Source organism: Schistocerca cancellata, chromosome 7 (genome assembly GCF_023864275.1).
Source record: "Schistocerca cancellata isolate TAMUIC-IGC-003103 chromosome 7, iqSchCanc2.1, whole genome shotgun sequence".
Lineage (NCBI taxonomy): Eukaryota > Metazoa > Arthropoda > Insecta > Orthoptera > Acrididae > Schistocerca > Schistocerca cancellata.
The window spans coordinates 342,678,930-342,698,974 of NC_064632.1; the positions used below are offsets into that span (position 1 = coordinate 342,678,930).

The 20,045-nt window shown below is 44.6% G+C and overlaps 1 protein-coding gene across 2 annotated transcripts in view; it reads right to left on the reverse strand.

Annotated features, from left to right (window-relative positions):
- The window catches only part of LOC126091891 (ATP-binding cassette subfamily G member 4-like), a 311,475-nt gene that overhangs the window by 122,947 nt on the left and 168,483 nt on the right, over positions 1–20,045 (reverse strand). Inside the window, exon 2 of one of the 2 annotated variants that reach the window (XM_049907187.1) lies at positions 19,080–19,210. In XM_049907187.1, coding sequence (XP_049763144.1) covers positions 19,080–19,210 — 131 coding nt within the window. Of the gene's footprint in view, positions 1–19,079; positions 19,417–20,045 lie in introns of those variants that run through there. The other variant, XM_049907186.1, reaches the window with a different exon arrangement.

Here is a 20,045-nt window from a genome sequence, read left to right on the forward strand (position 1 = left end):
CCGCGAATAAAGTACATTAACGTAGTTCGCTGAAGATCTTACCTGTAAGCGCGTAAAATGCAGAAGTTCCAAAATAAAAAAAGGAAACTGTGAAAAGAGTCCATCAGAGATACACTTCGAGCAACACACGAGACAAACAAGTCCATTAGCATGCTATTCTCTTTTTAAAATGAAAAACAGGTTACTAGTATATCAAACGTATCTGGAAGACCGCGTTAAGGAAAACAGCCGACTTCACCGAGACTGCTGTGAACAAAATTTTCGTTTTTGGAGGTAGTTTGCTCTTGTTTTCCTTCGACTATCCTCACACTGCCAGTAATTCGAGACCTGCAACTTAAACATCCAGTGTAAGTCCTGATGCAACATGGCATTTTAGACTTCCCCCACAACAAGCACATCCCAATCAATCGGGGATAATCAGTCAAACTTTTAAAACTGTATTGTGTCCAACAATTTCTCGCCGACAAAAAAAAAAAAAAAAAAGGATCTCAATGACATAATCACAAAATTGAAGACGAGACGCGTTCTTGCAGGAGCATAAAGATTCTTATCATTTCCTTCATAACGTAAGATACGCAATCAAGAACGTAACAAGTCGAACAATTTCCGCAGCAAAAATTCGAACCAGCTAGTGAATTTCGCAAAGGTACATTCTTCTCCAGAAAAAGAAGACTGACTGGCGCAAGGCTATCTACTTTATAAGGTTTCAAGCGAATGGCGCACAGAAGCTGACCAACAATCGCGTAGGTTGCAGTGTCGTCACTTTCTGGTTCAATTAAAGAAAAAAAAATTCTCCAAATACAAATGAAAACTACTCATATTACCTTGTAACCAATTTGCAACCTAATTTCGTCCAATATTATTCACCAGATCGACGTCTACGGTGGACCTGAACTCGAGAGTAGTGTGGTTTGAATTTCCCTGTGCCCATCTGATTTTTGTTTGCTATAAATCACTTCAGGCGAATGCTGGCGTAGTTCCTTGAACCGGGCCACGGTCGATTGTTCTCTCCTCTTTTATTCAACTGGGCTAACGATCTGTCTGTAATGACTTCGATGGCAGCGAGCCATTAAAGCTTAATCTTGTGCCATTCGTCCGCCACCTTTTTCAAAACCTTAAATATCCGCCAAGGACCTATGAATAGAAGGTTACATACGGACAAATGTATAGAAAAATTGTATAGAAGATATCTGAATGGTAATACGTAAGAATAGAGTTTCAATAGCCGGCAATTTTTCCCTCTCTACAAATCGCCTCTCCAATCGTTACACAACTTTACCAACCATCAATGACGAAGGAACATGTATTTTCAGAAGCAAACTTGTTTATGCATTATGGAAAGAATTATTGAATTAGGGCTTAACGTGAAGTTAAGAAAGGCATAACTATATCGAACTACGATTCTACAGAATGTGTTGCGTCTACGGCAGGTTTATGTATTGCAAGACCTTGCCTCGTGGTCTGCCGCTGTTTCTAAACACGGGGAAGCATTGACGTAAGAAAGTATGAAGTTCCAGGAAAACACTTGCGTCACCAGCCAACATCCTTCATTAAACTGGACCCGCTCGATTTTATACTGACCTGCGAGTCTCATTAGCTCATTACTGTGCGTAATATCAGCAATGTTCAGATGTTCAAAACTTATCTCAAAAGATCTGATGATGGTCTCTATCTACATGGGCACCAAAGGCCAATACGTAACTTCTAAATGTCAGCCCATCTCACATCGGAAACTTCCCTTTATACTAAACATACTGAGATGTGTAAAACAGAGAACACGAATCGATACTGCCATACGGTACCCAGGTGTACGTACATACAGGGTGAACCAGAACTCCCCCGAAAACTTCCAGAGATGGGAGCACGAATCAAAATAAGAAAAAAATTTCTAGTAAACATGGAATCTAAAAAGCATACCTTAAGATCTATGAGTCTCGCTGACCTTCGATATTATGAAACACATCTCTTCGACACCTATATCTACATCTGTACTCTGCAATCCACCTGACGCCGTGTGTCTGGTAACCTTCCGTGTGGGCTCGAATCTCTCTACTTTTATCTCGACGGACCTTTCGCGAGCTATACGTAAGAAGAATTTGTATAATGGCTGATTCTTCTAGGAATATACGTTCTCGGAACTTTAACCATAGACCATGTCGTTATGCAGAACTCCTTTCCTGCAGCGTCACTTACTGGAGTTGGCTGCGCATCTATATGATGCTTTCGCTTTTACTAAATGAACCTGTAACAAAACGCACCGCTCTTCTTTGGATCTTCTCTATTTCCTCTAGAAATCCAGTTTGGCACGAATTCCAGAAATGACAGGCAATATTCGAGTACTCGTCGAACAAGGAATAGTTTTCCCAGTTTCTTTCTTTTGACATACAACACAGTCTCAAGAAAGAAGAGACTGGTAGATAACTGTGTTACTATCTGTGTATTACGTATTACCCTAAAAAGATGTTAGTGGTCAGATGTAGTAATTCAGAGAAGTACTGATACACAGGTTTTTTCATGACCCATTGATAAAAATTGGCTGACTATATCTAAAAACTAAACTTGGCCCGAAGAGGCCGTCAAGGCCCAACGGTACCGACCGGCCGCCGAGTCATCCAACAGGCGTCACTGGATGCGGTTATGGTGGGGCATGTGGTCAGCACACCGCTCTCCCGGCCGTATGTCAGTTTACGAGACCGGAGCCGCTACTTCTCAATCAAGTAGCTCCTCAGTTCGCCTCACAAGGGCTGAGTGCACCCCGCTTGCCAACGGCACTCAGCAGACCAGATGGTCGCCCATCCAAGTGTTGGCCCAGCCCAGTTAATTTCGGTGATCTGACAGGAACCGGTGTTACCACTGCGGCAAGGCAGTGGCGCTGACTATATCAGTCGCATAAAATATAGATGTGGAAGAGAAGAAGAAGAAAGCACCTACTGATAATGGCTAAAATATGGTGAAACAACTTGGAAACAGTGGTAGACTGGGTCTCAGAAACTTTAGGGATTGTTTCACTTTCTTATGAGAAGCGATGGAGGAGTTTTTCACGCACGCGGCTGCAAAAGCTGACGTGTGCAAGGCCTTTGTCTACCATCTTTGAACTTTGCTCGCAGTCCGATAAGTGTTCAACGCAGTGCCGTTATTTATAGTATTCTGTGGGAGCCAAAGTGTGCATCATCCACAATGAAATGACAAATCGGACAAGTAAAGTATGATATGATGTACAGTCACGATGTGCAGTCACCAATACTTCTCCAATTACGCAGCTGTTACTGATACGAGAACTGTCACAAACAAGTTAAAAAAGTTAAATGGCTCTGAGCACTATGGGGCTTAACATCTATGCTCATCAGTCCCCTAGAACTTAGAACTACTTAGACCTAACTAACCTAAGGACAGCACACAACACCCAGCCATCACGAGGCAGAGAAAATCCCTGACCCCGCCGGGAATCGAACCCGGGAACCCGGGCGTGGGAAGCGAGAACGCTACCGCACGACCACGAGATGCGGGCCACAAACAAGTGATTATGGTCCAGTGCTAAATAACACTGGAAGAAAGAAAAGCTATCGCCAAGCCGATGATTCGTTTGAAGAGCACAGTCTTTATTTTATTGAGAAAAGGAAGAATGGAATGCTTACTGCACAACTTCCAATCAGACGGAAGCCTGAGCACAAGCTCGAATAGCGAAAGGATATGAAGGAACTCTTTTGTGTCCTTTTGAAAGGAACAATTCCGGCACTTTCCTTGATCAATTTAAGGAAATCACTGAAAACCCACTTAAGAATGACCGGAAGAGGATTTGAATCTCGTTCCTTCCGAACGCCAATCTGGTGTTGGAACCACTGTACCACTTCATTCTATGATCCTATCGGAGTCGACCCAGCACACCGTAGGGAGTTCTATAGTTTAAACCGGAGACTGAACGACCGGGCCACTTCAGTTTTTTGCAGAAACTTGTAGTCCTACTTAACCTCGTCAGTTCCGGTCAAAACAAGTAAAGAAAAAAGTTTACATCATTTGTTTTATTGTTGTTACACACAATTACATTCTAAATTACATAGCTTTAATTTTTAATTTTGTATATTTTCGAAAATATTTAATGTACATGTACGTGTTCTTGAGATCTTAACCAGTAGACTTCAAACTTCATGCTTATTACGAGTTTAATATTGACAATTTTCCAAAAAAACAGAAAGGAATGTGATTCGTCACTTTGGAAATATGCGTTCCCAACCGAGGTATTTATAATCAACGAAAAAAAATATTTCAGTGAATTGAGTATTGATCGAGATATGACGTGATAAGTTTAAAATTCTTTCCCGGCCCTAACAAGAGCACAGATTTAACATGCTTAGGCAGAGAGAGATTTATACCATACATGATTTACAAAATTTTTTGTGGGACTTTTCATAGACACTTAATCGATTTATAGACTCTACATCGATTTTCTATCGCCACGGATAACGGAGCACTTTGCTGACTGCTAGCAGACAATACTTGTCACGAAAACGTTGCAGCTTTTGACATTAAACGTCAGACGCAAATTAATTTAACTGGATTGTAGCATTGTAAGAGGCGACATTCTGGTCAACAGCTAGCCTTTGGATTCGTTATCTGCATTTAACGTGAAAAGACTTATCTGATAGTAATGTGTTATTGTGAAATAAACCTTTTAGCGCCTCGAAATATCATGGGATACGACGCAATTCTTGTGATATAAAACATGCCTCAACAAACATACCGCGTAATGTCTCTTGTTCTGAAATTGGTCTTCATCTCTGACGTGCCGTCTAACCCATAGGAGTAACGAAAAACACATTCCGACCGCCCTCTGCGTTAGCCTGATAGAGGAAACCGGCTAGCCTTAGTGTACGATTTACATCTAAGAGTGCACTGAATAGAGCCCACAAAGTATATTCCCGTAAACCCAGCCAAGAACTGCTAACCGCTGATGCTCACTGGCAACAGAATCACTCGTAAGTAAATTTTTTGATATTCAAACTAACCTGGTCAGTTTCGAAACGCACACATAAATATACCAATTAATTAATAGTTCTACGTCTTTAATTGGAGTACAATTTCAGTAGTGGAATACTATCGGATTGTAGAAGCCACTTTGGTATTTCAGTAAGACATCTAAGCGAAATCTTAAACTGTGTTAATTGCAACGACCGTTCTAAAGTATTTGTTTTTCAACGCGGAATGTAAGCCTTCTAGCACTAGCGCATAGCAGCCAGATTTTCTGATCTGTTACGAGTCTCATTTCTTCTCCTGTTGCTACAATTCCCGAGAAGCGAAGCTACAGGATCAACCGCATAGCTCTCATTCACAAAAAAGCGTATAAGTTTTTAGAAGGAAGATGTCGGAATAGTTGGAGAACAGAAAGACGACGACATCCTTGCTGGAGAACGCTGAAACAACAAATACTCTCCACCGCTGATGACGTGCCAGCGACACAAACATCAGAATTTTCCACGCGAGTTTCTCCATTCGCCTGTATCAATAATTAACTCAGTGCGGTTCTCACCGCTTCAGAACAGTGGCAGGCGTGTCAGCGAACCACCTCTGATAGCCTCATGCAGATTACGAGCTGTTCACAAGCATTTCATGCACACGCATAGACAGCTGATCAAACTCTCTTAATCATTCACGACAGACAGGGGTTCTTGCTTTCAAGTCATCACGGTTGTCTTATGCGAAAATAATAGTAGAGAAAAAAACATTAAAACGTGGATACTGACACTTTCGAAAAAATTTGTGGAAAATCTCAAATATAGGACAGACCGAGAGGTGGCAAATTGCTGGAAACAGTAACTATCGTAAAATGCCTAGGAGTAACAATCCGGATCGACCTTAAAGGGAATGAACGCATGAAACGAACAGCAGGAAAAGATAGCTGCGAGACTGAAATTCATGGGAAGAATCATACAGAACTGTAATACATCCACAAAAGAAGTGGTTTACAAGCCGCTTGTTCGGCCGACTCTTGAGTATTGTTCATCAGTCAGGGCCATTTATACGGTTGGATTAATAGAAGAGATGGAGAAGATCCAACGAAGACAGGCGCGTTTCGTCACGGGATCGTTTAGCTGGCGAGAGAGTGTATTGGAGATGCTAAACGAACTCCAATGGCAGACGTTACAACAGCGGCGTTGTGCATCACGGAAAGATTTACTACTGAAATTTCAGGACAGCACTTTTCAGGAGGAGTCGGACAGCATATTATTTCCCCCAACATACATCTCGCTTTTTGACAACGAGGGGAAAATTCTAGAAATTAGAGCCAATACAGAGGCTCACGGACAATCATTCTTCCCACGCACTAGTCGCAAGTGGAACAGTCCTGGAGGGATCAGATAGGGGTACCGAAAGTACCCACCGCCCCGCACCATTAGGTGGCTTGCGGAGTATGGTGTAGATGAAGGTGAATAGATACACTAATTCACAAGCACGGTTTGTGTATATAATTTATTCTTTACGGTAATTACGAGTCTGTTCAAAAATGGTTCAAATGGCTCTGAGCACTATGGGACTTAACAGCTGTGGTCATCAGTCCCCTAGAACTTAGTACTACTTAAACCTAACTAACCTAAGGACATCACACACATCCATGCCCGAGGCAGGATTCGAACCTGCGACCGTAGCAGTCGCGCGGTTCCGGACTGCGCGCCTAGAACCTTACGAGTCTGTAATATCCACGGTGACCCAGAAACGTTGCGACAAACTTCGAGGAGTTGTAGAGGGTGTCTTGAAGAACAAATCGAGGAGAATAGGAACCCGTGTCTGGAAAGTTCATCCAACGACGCTTAGAGCGTGGCGGCTGCTGGGCCCCAGCATTCGGCAGGAAAGGTGATTTTGTACGCTGACCGTAGGCGGCACGCCTCGGAATGTTGTTCGTTATTCAGTGTTCGCGACTGATTCCCACGATCGCAGTCAAGAAGATAGCTGCTGCTGAGAAGGTGGTGCTCTGTTGCGTCGGTGGATGACGGTTTCGGACGCGGGTTTTCATCCTCAGATTTTTTTCTTCCAGAACCCGGAAACTCCGATGTGTTTCAATACCCAGGACAAAAATAAACTGCAGATGGAACCTCTTTCCGGAAAAATCATACACTAAGGCAACGAGGTTAGACTATGCAGCAACTTCTCCCTCAGTGAACAAGAAAACACTGCGAGACGTTCCGACTAGGGTCCGTCAGCGTACAAAGTCACATTTGTTGTTGAAGGGGTGCCTAGTGGCAGGCGCCGGAACCAATAACTTTGGCGCTCTGCAGTGTCGTTAGATGGCTTTTCCAGATACGGGTTTCTATCCTCGCTTAGTTCCCCAGGGCAGCCTCTACAGCCCATCGAAGTTTGTCACAACATTTCTGGGATACCTATACATGTTGTTATCTGTTCCATATTTAACTGGCGGTTGAAGTGACGTCTTTTGGAAATGGTGGCAGCTACGAGCTGGTCAGCTTACAGGCTCTCTAGTCAGCCAGAGAAGGGGCGGTATCTAGCGGGAAAACATTGAAGTAGCTGCCGCTGCAGCTCCAGAGCGCAGCGAAGCCTGACAAGTACCCCGCCGCGATTTTCTGACTGTCTGTGAACGCTAATCTCAGGAACTACTGTGGAGATTTTGATATAACCTTGATTGCAAGTATCGATATCTATAACAGGCAAAAATCGTCGAGATTATAGATTCCCAGTATCGGTCTGAAGCGTCATGTCGCGGTCCGCGCAGCTCCCCCCGTCGGAGGTTCGAGTCCTCCCTCGGGCATGGGTGTGTGTGTGTGTGTGTGTGTGTGTGTGTGTGTGTGTGTGTGTGTGTGTGGTCCTTAGCGTAAGTTACTTTAAGTTAGATTAAGTAGTGTGTAAGCATAGAGACCGATGACCTCAGCAGTTTGGTCCCATAAGACCTTACTACAAATTTACAAATTTCCTACTCCCACTACGCCAACTTCTTTGTTTCTTAACTCTTGGTCATCTGAAGCTCCCATTTGTGTCACTTCCATTTCTGGTCGAGCCCTGCATATAGCATAAATTTGGATGACATTCGCGATATTAAGTAGGCTTGGTCCCCTTGTAAGACGTGTTGCCACACACACAATTACTGCAGCATATTCGCTAGAGGTTCTGCTCTGAGACTGTGCAGGACGCGGCCCTTATCGGCGGCAGACAGGCCGGAGGAAGGTCCGGATCAAACTCCGCGACTGCGCAGTTATCGCCTTCTTTCGGCCACAGAGCGCGCCGGAGCGCCTGCCTGCGCGCTCTTGCAAAAGCCGCCGGCGCATCTTCTGATGGCGCAAGTTTGCGCTCTTCAGTCTGGGTCACAACCTCCGCAATCACTATCAATAATGAAGAATTTGTCTGAAGTGGGTTATGCTGTGCTCGAAGATCGTACAGAGCAACGGCTAAGCTCTGCACTAACCAAGCTGCTAGACTGAAATTCGAGTTATTTTGCACTATTTCGTGCCCCACATGCAGACATCAGCACGTGTGGTAAAAACACGCATCGTTCACATCATAAAGCAATGAAATCGAAGCATCATATAAGACTTCTCTCACTTGTAGCTCCGTTTAAGGTTGTTTTCAGTGAACCTGGAGTCCGTAGGCCTTTTGAAATAATTTCTCCCTCACAGATATCAGTTCATAATTTAATGTGGATAGCGCCGCAGACAGAATCGCTACAATATAACGGAATCATCTGGAGGACCCCAAACATCGGCCACGCCATCAGATGTGCGAGTAAAACTATTGCGAATGTGTGTGTGTGTGTGTGTGTGTGTGTGTGTGTGCCAGCATTATCATAAAGCTCTCGAGTACGCCATGCATCCTACTGTTCCGACTGCCTGCAAGGACATGGGCCAGACTGACTGTATAGTCATAAAAAACTACGATTTTATACTAACAGTCTAACATACCAATGACAGAAAATACGTAGCTACGTTCCACAGGGCTTGTTTCTGCGTGATAAAGTGCATCAATTAACTGACGAGTAACAATATACACATGTAATTCCGACGATTTTAGCACAAAGAATATTATTGTAAATCTGATGTATTCATATTTCAGAAAATTGCACACACCTAAAGCCTAAATGGTGACGAGAGAAGGGAACTCAGGGGTAATGTCTGAACTGAGCACCGCAAATGGCCACAAAGGGCATTTCGCCTGCAGGGCTGCCAACGTGCCGCTGTCTCGTGTCAGCACGTAAATGCACAGTCATCTAGCTTAGCGTGTGTACGCGGAAGAGCTATAGGCTAAGAACTGTGTCACCGTATTTTCTTAACTTTCGCTCCGTCTAGTCATCAAGTTGTCTGTTTATCTATTCCTTCGCAAATATAGTTACACTATGATACACGGGACTGATTTTTGCGTCTTAATTGTTTTTGTACCTCATGTTTTCCACAGATGTTGGCGCACTTCCAAAAACATACGCATTGCAAATGCCAATGTCCTGTTGGTTTCCTTGAGAAAAACTGCCAATCTGTTAATAAGGGAACGCATTCCAAATATGAGTCTATTTCTTTTTATATTATTATCAGAGTAGGTAAAGATGGTTGTGCGAAAAGATGCAATAAATAAAGACCATCCATGCGAACTAGACAGGAAACGTTTATGGAACTGCTGTTCCACTTCCCCGACCTTGCTCAATTCGAACATCTGTATACATATTACCATTCAAGGTATTACGAAACCTATTATAAATGAAACGAGGCTAAAGAAAATGGCTGTTCTGCAAAGTGCACTTAAGTCACAAAACCACATAAACATGTTCGACGAACCTTTTGTACACTGCCCCCAATCACAGAACGTGATATATATGTAGTTTTCTTACACGTGCGACGCAACGTCAGGGTTCAGAAATACTTTGGGCGCCGGCGTACAAGGTCGGATAAGAAAAGGACTTCCCCTTTCCAAAGTAGCCATACCGGCATTTGCCTTGCGCGGTTTATTGAAAGCGTGAAAAATAAAAACCTAGATTGTGTGATGAGGATTCGAGCCCCGCTACTCCTGATTGTCTTAGCCAAAGCGCCCCCTTACTCGATATGGCTTAATAGTTTCAGTGAAAGGAAAGATATTACCACTCATCAATGGATCAATATGGGATTACACAGTATCTAATCAAAAGTAGCCCGATACCTCTATGTAATGCGGAGTTGACCGCTAGGGTCACGAGAGGCGGACCCACCAGTAAAAAAGAAGGTGGGGAGTACTGCGTTGTCAGTACAGAAGCAGTACACTTTTTTTCCACATGCCGCCCTGATTTTACGACCCACCACCTGACTGCTTAAGGTGGGTCTTTGCTGACCACTTCGGCTCTGAGATCGGTATATGGGCGCTGATGTGGCTGAACCTACTCACCAGTTCCCGCATCCGATCGCACCGTTGCTCGTGTCCCGCCACGTGGAGGCGGGTCATAGCTGATCCTGTTTTGTTTTTGTCTGTTTTTTTTTTTACTTGGTTATCTTTGTTTGCTATTTATCTTTCTTTCCTTTTCTTTACGGCAGCTTTCCCTAACCGTTTAGCAAAAATTTACATGAAATTTAAATTTTGAAAAAGAAATACAAAAATAGAGTTTAGAACGAAGAAGAGGAAAGAAGATAGGAAAGGAAGAAGTTTATAGTCCCTCCACCCTGGGGAACTGAGGATCAAAGCCTTGGAATTAGTCGTCAAGCCATTGATCCTCAGTCTCCAATCCTTTGCTTACCTTTAACTAAGAAGATCTATGCTAATCTATAATTACTGTGCTAATTACTAAAGCTGTTACTAAGATAATTACGCTATTGACAGGTTTAAAGTGCCGTGTTTGCCTATGGCAATTGCGACGGTGCGCCGACACTGTTTACATCTATTCATATTGAGCTGTAGTTATGTGTAGTCTATTATGATATCTGTACACTATGTTTAGACCAATGCATTTCTGTCGGTCTTCTTTCTGTCTCGGCTTTCATCCTCCACACTATGGCGCCTATGTAGGTGCTGCATGTAGGTTTGTCGGCTGTACGGTCTCTCGCGCCTGTACTCTTTATGGTATTCATCTGAGATTTTTTCTGTCAGCACGTTTAGTTCGTCCCATAATTCCGGTGTTCTGATTGCATCGTCTATGTGTCGTTCAGTCTGTAAGTTTTGTATTCCTGGTGTGTTCCTGTGTTGTCTGTATTTCCCGCAGAATAGGATTGTGCGTTCGTGGGTTCCCACACCTCCGCATGTACACGTAGATGTGTCTCTTAGACTCACGCGGTTCAAGTGCGTGGGATAAGGTCCGTGCCAGTCAAGAAATGCACCATGCCGCGGCTAGGATCAGCAGGTTTCATTCTTAACCTTTCCGTGAGATCCGGAAAAAATGCAGAAGTTCTCGCTCAGGAGAGGTCAGTGATTTCGAGCGTGGACTGGTCACCTGAGTAACAAGTCTATCAAGGATATTTCGCCGGCCGCTGTGGCCGAGCGGTTCTAGGCGCTTCAGTCTGGAACCGCGCGACCGCTAAGGTCGCACGTTCGAATCCTGCCTCGGGCATGGATGCGTGTGATGTCCTTAGGTTAGTTAGGTTTAAGTAGTTCTAAGTTCTAGGGGACATGACCTTAGGTGTTAAGTCGCGTAGTGCTTAGAGCCATTTGAAACATTTTTGAAGGATATTTCAACCGTTCTAAAGCTGCACAAGTTGGCTGTTGGTGATGTTACCGTGAAGTGGAAACGCAAAGGAACAACAACAGCTAAATAAAGATCAGGCAGACCTCACGTACTGACGGACAGGTACCGTCGAACACAGCGGAAGTTATCACCCATGAGTTCCAAAGTGCTTCCAGTATTGCTGCTAGCATAAGGACTGATCTTAGGTAGTTAAAGAGGATGGAGTACAATGGTTGATCACTCCTCAAAGCCATGCGTTTCTGCAGTCACTACTAAGTAACGCTTGAGGTGGTATGAAGGGCGACGCCATTGGGCAGTCGACGACTGGAAAGGCGTGATTTGGCGATGAATTACGCTATAACCTGTGGCAGTCTCATGGAATGGTTTCGGTTTGGCGAATTTCTGGAAAACGTTGCCTGCCATCATGTGTAGTGCCAACAGTGAAGTGCGGAGGAGTTTTAGAGGTGTTTTTCATCGTTACCGTGCGGTCCCCTTATTGCTCTTAAGAAAACGCTAAATGTCAGGAAAATTATCACAAAATGGTTCAAATGGCTCTGAGCACTATGGGACTAAACATCTGAGGTCATCAGTCGCCTACAACTTAGAACTACTTAAACCTAACTAAACTAAGGACATCACAAACATCCATTCCCGAGGCAGGATTCAAACCTGCGACCGTAGCGGTCGCCGGCCGGTGTGGCCGCCGGCTGTGTGGCCGAGCGGTTCTAGGCGCTACATTCCGGTACCGCGCGACCGCTACGGTGTGTGTGATGTCCTTAGGTTAGTTAGGTTTAAGTAGTTCTTAGTTCTAGGGGACTGATGACCTTAAACGTTAAGTCCCATAGTGCTCAGAGCCATTTGAACCATTTGAACTGTAGCGGTCGCGCGGTTCCCGACTGAAGCGCCTAGAACCGCTCGGTCACAGAGGCCAGCTGATTATCACATTTTACTGCACTGTGTAGCCGGCCGCGGTGGCCGAGCGGTTCTAGGCGCTTCAGTCCGGAACCGCGCGACTGCTACGGTCGCAGGTTCGAATCCTGCCTCGGGCATGGATGTGTGTGCTGTTCTCAGGTTAGTTAGGTTTAAGTAGTTCTAAGTCTAGGGGACTGATGACCTCAGATGTTAAGTCCCATAGTGCTTAGAGCCATTTTTTGCACTGTGTACTGCGTACAGTAGAGGAACTATTCGTACACGGTGATTGTTGGTACCAGCATGACAGTACATCTGTGAGGACAATAATATTCCTGAAATGGACTGGGTTCCCATAGTCGCGATATGAAGCCAATGGAACACCTTTGGGTTGAGTTGGAAGACGACTTCGCTCCAGACTCCAGCGTCCAACATTAACTACTCTTGTTTTAGGCCGGCCGGTGTGATGAATGGTTCAAATGGCTCTGAGCACTATGGGGCTTAACATCTATGGTCATCAGTCCCCTAGACCTTAGAACTACTTAAACCTAACTAACCTAAGGACAGCACACAACACCCAGCCATCACGAGGCAGAGAAAATCCCTGACCCCGCCGGGAATAGAACCCGGGAACACGGGCGTGGGAAGCGAGAACGCTACCGCACGACCACGAGATGCGGGCGGCGGGCGCCGGCCGTTGTGACAGAGCGGTTCTAGGCGCTTCAGTCTGGAGCCGCGCGACCAATACGGTCGCAGGTTCGAATCCTGCCTCGGGCACGGATGTGTGTGATGTCCTTAGGTTAGTTAGGTTTAAGTAGTTCTAAGTTCTAGGGGATTGATGAGCTCAGATGTTAAGTCCCATAGTGCTCAGAGCCATTTGAACCATGTCTTGTTTCGGATCCTGAGGAAGAAAGGGCTGTCATTCCTCTACAGGCATTCAGACACCTCATTGTTAGTGTCCTCAACAGAGTTCACGCCATCAAAAAGACAATGGGTGGCCACCCCCATATTAATGTGCACTAACAGGACTCCGGACGCTTCTGATTAGGCGTCCCTCTCTCTGTCGCGTGGCGGCTCGCCGCCGCCAGGTGTAAGTATTTTTAGTCGACGCCATTCAGGCGACTTGCGCGTCGGTGATGACGAAATGATGATGAGCACAACACCACACCCAGTCCCCGTGCGCAGAAAACCTCAGAATCGGGGAATCGAATCCAGCCCCCTCGCTTCGGCATGCAGTCACGTTGACCCCGTACCTACCAGAGCGGACTTTTGATCAGATAATGTATCTTCGGAGAGTCACACAGCCAATTTAAGCATGACTGCTTTGAAAAAGATAAAGATCAAATGACATGTCTCTCCTAGCTTCTTCAATCGTCGGATTTAAAGGTTATTTAACCAGTGCGATCTGTACCGAAGGGAGACGGTGGATGTTTCTATCACTTAATCCCAATCTCTGCAGCGGCAGTCTGATGTTTTCTGCTTGCTACTTGGTGAGCTGCAGAGTTCCGCCTAAGAACAGTAATGTTGTTAACTCTGACTAACACACAAATTTAAGCCACGCGGGATTAGCCGAGCGGTCTAGGGCGCTGCAGTCATGGACTGTGCAGCTGGTCCCGGCGGAGGTTCGAGTCCTCCCTCGGGCATGGGTGTGTGTGTTTGTCCTTAGGATAATTTACGTTAATTAGTGTGTAAGCTTAGGGACTGATGACCTTAGCAATTGAGTCCCATAAGATTTCACACAGATTTGTAATGAACCATTTGAGCCACAAATTTAACTTGCTCATTCCGGATGATACTGCGCTGAGCTTACAAAAATCATGCAGCATTACCGTAGAAACGTGCGCTATATGTCCGGAAGCCTCAGACGTTTCTTTCGCGATGCCACACAGGTAGTCCAGCACGTACCTCACTCTTCACTGCGATAGCGGGGTCATTCTATCTCGTGTGTGTGCGTGTGTGTGTGTGTGGTTTGAGGTTTTCGGGCGCTAAACAGCATGGTCATCAGCGCCCAAACGCATAGAAACAGGAACACATGCGGTGAAGGGACGGACAGCGAACAAGGAGAACGGCTAAAAGACACAGAGCTGACGCAGTTCCAAATCCTCACATACAGAGGCAACACAAGAGGAGAAGAAACGCACTAAAAAAGGAAAGGAAACACAAGGAAAAGAGGGTAAAAATTTCGCAGGGCGCTTTCAAGGGCATGGATCGATTGCTAACCCCTCTTACGTAACCAGAAGAGTTTGGGTGCGTTTGGTCGTATTCTGTATTTGTATTAACTGTGCCGAATACCTTCTTGGGAGCGTCTTTCCGGCTTTATCGGGTAGTAAACGATGCAGCGAGCCGCTAGTGGGATGTGGAAGGTAGGCCTACACAGTCGCTCAATCTCCTGCCTATCCCAGAGGGTATTTTCGTTCTGTCGTTGCAACTACAAGAAAATGCGTGTTTTTTTTTTTCGCTATACGCTTTTCGCTTTATTGAGGTAAAGCACCATCAGTGGTCTGTAATTAAAGATATTTACATTCTGATTTGTTTTTAAGACAAAAAAACAATTCTTTAACAATGTCTCGGATTTTAGTTACGGTGATTTCTGCTTGGTTTCTCGCCTACACGTAGCCCGCTGATGATGCTCCACATCAATAAAGTGAAACGTGTCTGACGATAAAAAAAAGAAAACAAACGTAATTTCTTGTAGTTGTAACGACAGAACGAAAATACCCGCAGGAATTGTAAAGCAACTGCGGACATTATGGCCACACAAATGAACAATTTAATCCCTCTCTATTTACCTATGTCCACAGCTCGTGGTCTTGCGGTAGCGTTCTCGCTTCTCGCGCGGAGTCCCGGGTTCGATTCCCGGCGGGATCAGGGATTTTCCCTCCCTCGAGATCACTGGGTGTTGTTGTGTTGTCGTCATAATCATCATTCATCCACATTACGGTCGGAGGAAGACAATGGCAAACCACCTCCGCTAGGACCTTGCCTTGTCGGCGGAGCGGGTCTCCCGCATCGTTCCCTACGCTCCACGGAATATGGGACCTCCTCATCATCATCACTCACTTATGGAGGCAGGAAAAATGGCCATGTAAATGATGTTTCTAGTCTGTTTTCACTACAAGCCCCCTGAGGCAGTCTGGTACAGTCATTGAGGTATATGAATTCTTTCGATCTCTTTCTCCAAGATCGATGTGAAGAGTTTCTAGCAAACGAGACACAACATGTCCTTCTCAGCAGAGATAAATTTTCAGACATAAAAGTAACTTGGGGAGCGCCCCAAGGTAGTGTTGTAGGACCAGTACTTTTCACAATATATATTAATCTCTTAGTAGATAACGTCAGAAGTTTCATGAGGCTTTTCGCGGGTGCTGCAGTTGTATACAGAGAAGCCGCTGCGCAAGAAAACCGCAGCGAAATCGGGCCGGCCGTGGTGGCCGTGCGGTTCTAAGCGCTGCAGTTCGGAACCGCGGGACTGCTACGGTCGCAGGTTCGAATCCTGCCTCGGGCATGGATGTGTGTGATGTCCTTAGGTTAGTTAGGTTTAAGTAGTTTTAAGTTCTAGGGGACTGATGACCTAAGATGTTAAGTCCCATAGTGCTCAGAGCCATTTGAACCATTTTTTTTTTTTTTTTTTTTTTTTTTTTTTTTTTTGCAGCGAAATCCAGGAAGACACGCAGATGACCAAAGCTTCGTGCAGGGATTGGCAACTGACCGACAACATAAAAAATATAACGTATTGCGCATACATAGCCAGAAGCACTCATTATTGTGTGATTCTATGTTTGCAGACCAATCGCCGGAGGCAGTTACATCCATAAAATATCTAGGAGTATGCGCATGGAGCGATTTAAAGCGAAATGGTCGCATAAAACTAAATGAAACTAAGGCAGATGCAAGACTGAGATTCACAGGAAGAATCCTTAAGAAGTTTAGTCCACCCACAGAGGAAGAAACTTAACAAAATCTCGTTCAAACTATTCTTGAATACTGGCTCGTCCGTCTGGGATCCGTACCACATAGGATTGATAGAGGAAGGAAACAGTGAAGATCTAAAGACGAGCAGCGCGTTTTGTTCCAGGTCCATTCACTGGAAGACGCTCAGGAGACTCCAGTGGTAGATGCTGCAAGACAGCCGCACTGCATCACGGTAACAGTGCCGCGAGCGTAGGTTCCTAGAAGAGATAACCAGTACATTGTTTCCTCCTACGTGTATTTCGCTAAAAGATTAAAATCAGAGAGATTCGAGGTCACACGGAGACTTGCCAGCGATCATTCTTCCCTCAAACCATTCGCGACTGGAACAGAAATGGGGGAAGTGGCAGTGTTACACAAAGTACCCTGCGCCGCACACCGTAATGTGGTTTGTCGAGTATAGACGTAATGCAATAGTATTAACCACAAGCAGGCCGCAAAAAAGACTTCATATCACACTTTAGCGTTACTATCGACGGTAATGGCATAGTGGTGTTCTTTTTCCATCCATCATGTCCGCCTTATTGAAAAGCAACGTTTTAGTTTCTTCTCAACATGTTTCGCCACCACAATCACGTCGTCAGTGGTAAGTCTTTTATTCTCAAATTTAGTTAATACTAAAGATACTCACCACTCCTTTCATCTTTCTTCGTTTTCATATCATGCAAAGTCTCTTACCTTTTGCATTATTTTGTGGGAAGGTAGACATATTAAAGAGTTAAGTGTGGATTAGCTTTCGGGGCCAAGTGCCGTTCATATCCACCATAGGCTGTCCACATTTTGGTTTTCAGCTGTTTCCTTAGTTTAGCACAAATGCGCTCCAAATGGCACTACTGTCATCGTGAAAACAATGATATTTCTTTCGTAGTGATACCCACTCCTTTTTAAATCCTGTTTCTGTGTCAAGATGTCATACATTTACGAAGTAATCAAATACTCTTGAATTGGATCAATTCCAGTTACTAGGATCCCAATATTTAAATCGCAGACCACATACCTCCCATACATAATTCTGCAAACATGCAACAGTAAAATTCCTGTTATAGCTAAGAATTTGGCGACACGCTCACAATGGGCAGCAGGACGCAAAAATGGATCCAAAATGTTCACACTAGGTCAAGTACCAAAGTCCGATGGGCAAACTCTAACTTGGTGACGCTTCATTCTCTGCGGTGTTCATTGTTTGTCCTTCTGGTGCAAGGTTGTCATATTTTATCAGCGTATCGGGTCGCAGAGATAGATCTCTTCCGTGACTCAATTAACGTCACCACCCACGTTCCACTCGCCACAGGTAAGTTACTTCGCAGCTATAGCTGTTACCATTTACTTCTTTTTCTTTGTCATTAAATATATAGTATAACATACAGCAGTCCTTGTATCTGTATTCTTATAAAAGCGAAAAAAAATTCCGTCCATCCCAAAGGGCTATTTGCCTATGAACTGAATAGCATATAATTAAGAGGTTGTGGTCTGACATAATGTTAGCCTACGCAGAAGGTAATTTTGTGGACCATACAAATAACTCATCTGGTGTTAACCTCTCACAAATGTTATCTCTAAAGAGTAAAAAATCCAAAAGTTTCAAGTGAGTTCTAATTTCTTCGAAACGCCACTTTTTAACTCTCCTCCATGCAATATCCAAAATATCAAGGCGCACATCGTGATCTTCAACAAAAATCGAAGTCCTTGGTTGATCGTCTTTCTTTCTAGCGTTACAACAAATCATGGTCAGACGATAGATTATTCTCGTGGTCATTCCACATGTGATTGCTGTATATCTTCGTTTGCACCCTCGATAACAGAATCACGAACTATCACTGCGAGAAGTATAATTGCTTATCGCTTATCTACTCTTAATATCTACTGAACGTATCTCACCCCCTTAAAAACCGCACATTTCTCACCAACACAGCTATCGTAGCTGAATTTCCTTGAATAAAGTTGCAGCACTCATATTCTGGTGTACCTTGGGATATAAAATTAGGTGAAGAGCCTAAACGAGAGGAAACGCAACTCATGTAGCCTACGAACAATGCCAAACCAGATTACGGTGTTGGGTTTTTAAGTGTTAGCGGCAGCGGATCGGCAGCGGATCGGCAGAGAGAACATAAATAGAAACCGCTACAGCTAATATGAATTCGAAACAATTTAGGCAGTGAACTTCATGGTATGCATCTATTGTAGTTAACAACTGAATAATATAAAGGAAAACATATTCGCCTACAGTTTGCCATGTTTTTCACTAAAGAGCACAATACGTCTCGAATACTGAAGACACATCTTCTGGTGCTTAATACATCCCGTCATTATTTGTACATGGCACACAACAAAATGTTGACATGGAAAGAAAAACCAGAGTCTTTTTACTATGTAAATTATCTGTACTTCTAGTCTGTACACGTGCGTGACTAAAGGAGGATATTGTTGTTTATGTTTTGAGTCTACATCCATCATGGCGCCAACAATAGCCACCATGGATGAAACAACTGAAGAAAGTTGGGTGACTATTTACTATTTATAACCGTAAGTATTGGTGGTGAGATACGCAGTTCTACGAATTCAAGACAGACGAATCAAGCAAGATACTCACTCTTTTTACGGCCTTCGCGGACGGTGTAGCTGAGGTCCGTAAAGCCAATGTCGACGGGAGGCCGCTTGGGAAGGTGCGTCAGCGTCTTGGGCTGGCTCGGCACGATGGTCACCTTCACCGACGACTTGCGCCTGTTGTTAAAACCAGCAGAAGACGCGGGCGCGCCATTAGCTTCGAGCAACTCTACGCTGGCGGAAGGCATGGCGGCGGCTGCAGCTGGACGTAGCGCGCGACGGAGTCCTGCCTTTGCTTTCAGCTAGCTACAGCTACGTCGCGGCGCGGCACAATCTACGCTGCGTCCTCTCTCCTCTACCGCCGTCCCTCGACTGACGTCGCTGCTGCTGCTGCTGCGCCTGCGCGTCGCGTGCACATTACCTTGGCAACTAAGCGCAGTGCATGGCGCGGCCGCTTGGCCGCGCTGCGTTCGCGACCCCGTTCAGGCTATCAGTAGGTGCTTGTCAGCTGTTATTCCGCTGAGAGAGGGACGCAGTGGAGGAACAACTGACAAGATGAAATAACAGGAGTGACTCAAAAACGTCGACGCCATGGAAACAGCAAAGGTAATTTCTCGGAAATTGTGAGATATGGCACTGGGAATAAAATTATAGTAGGTGTAATGTGAGCAAATTAGCAACACAAATGAAGAGCGTCATTAAATTCTTCATTTTGTGGCCATGGTATTCATTATTGCTATATAACTACTTACAGTATTTCAAATCCATCTTTTCGACTACTAAAAAGGCGAGAAAACATTACACAACTAATGTTTATTTATGTAAACAAACATTACTGTTGGAATATTTCGTCATGCTATACGTCAAGAAATGCACAGTAATGTAAACCAGAGTGAAATTAGGCCCAATACGTAACTTCCAGACGCTGTAATACTTGGAAGATGTAAGAAGAAATCATATAAAAATACAGTGAGGTGACAGAAGTCATATGATAGTGATATGCACATGTACA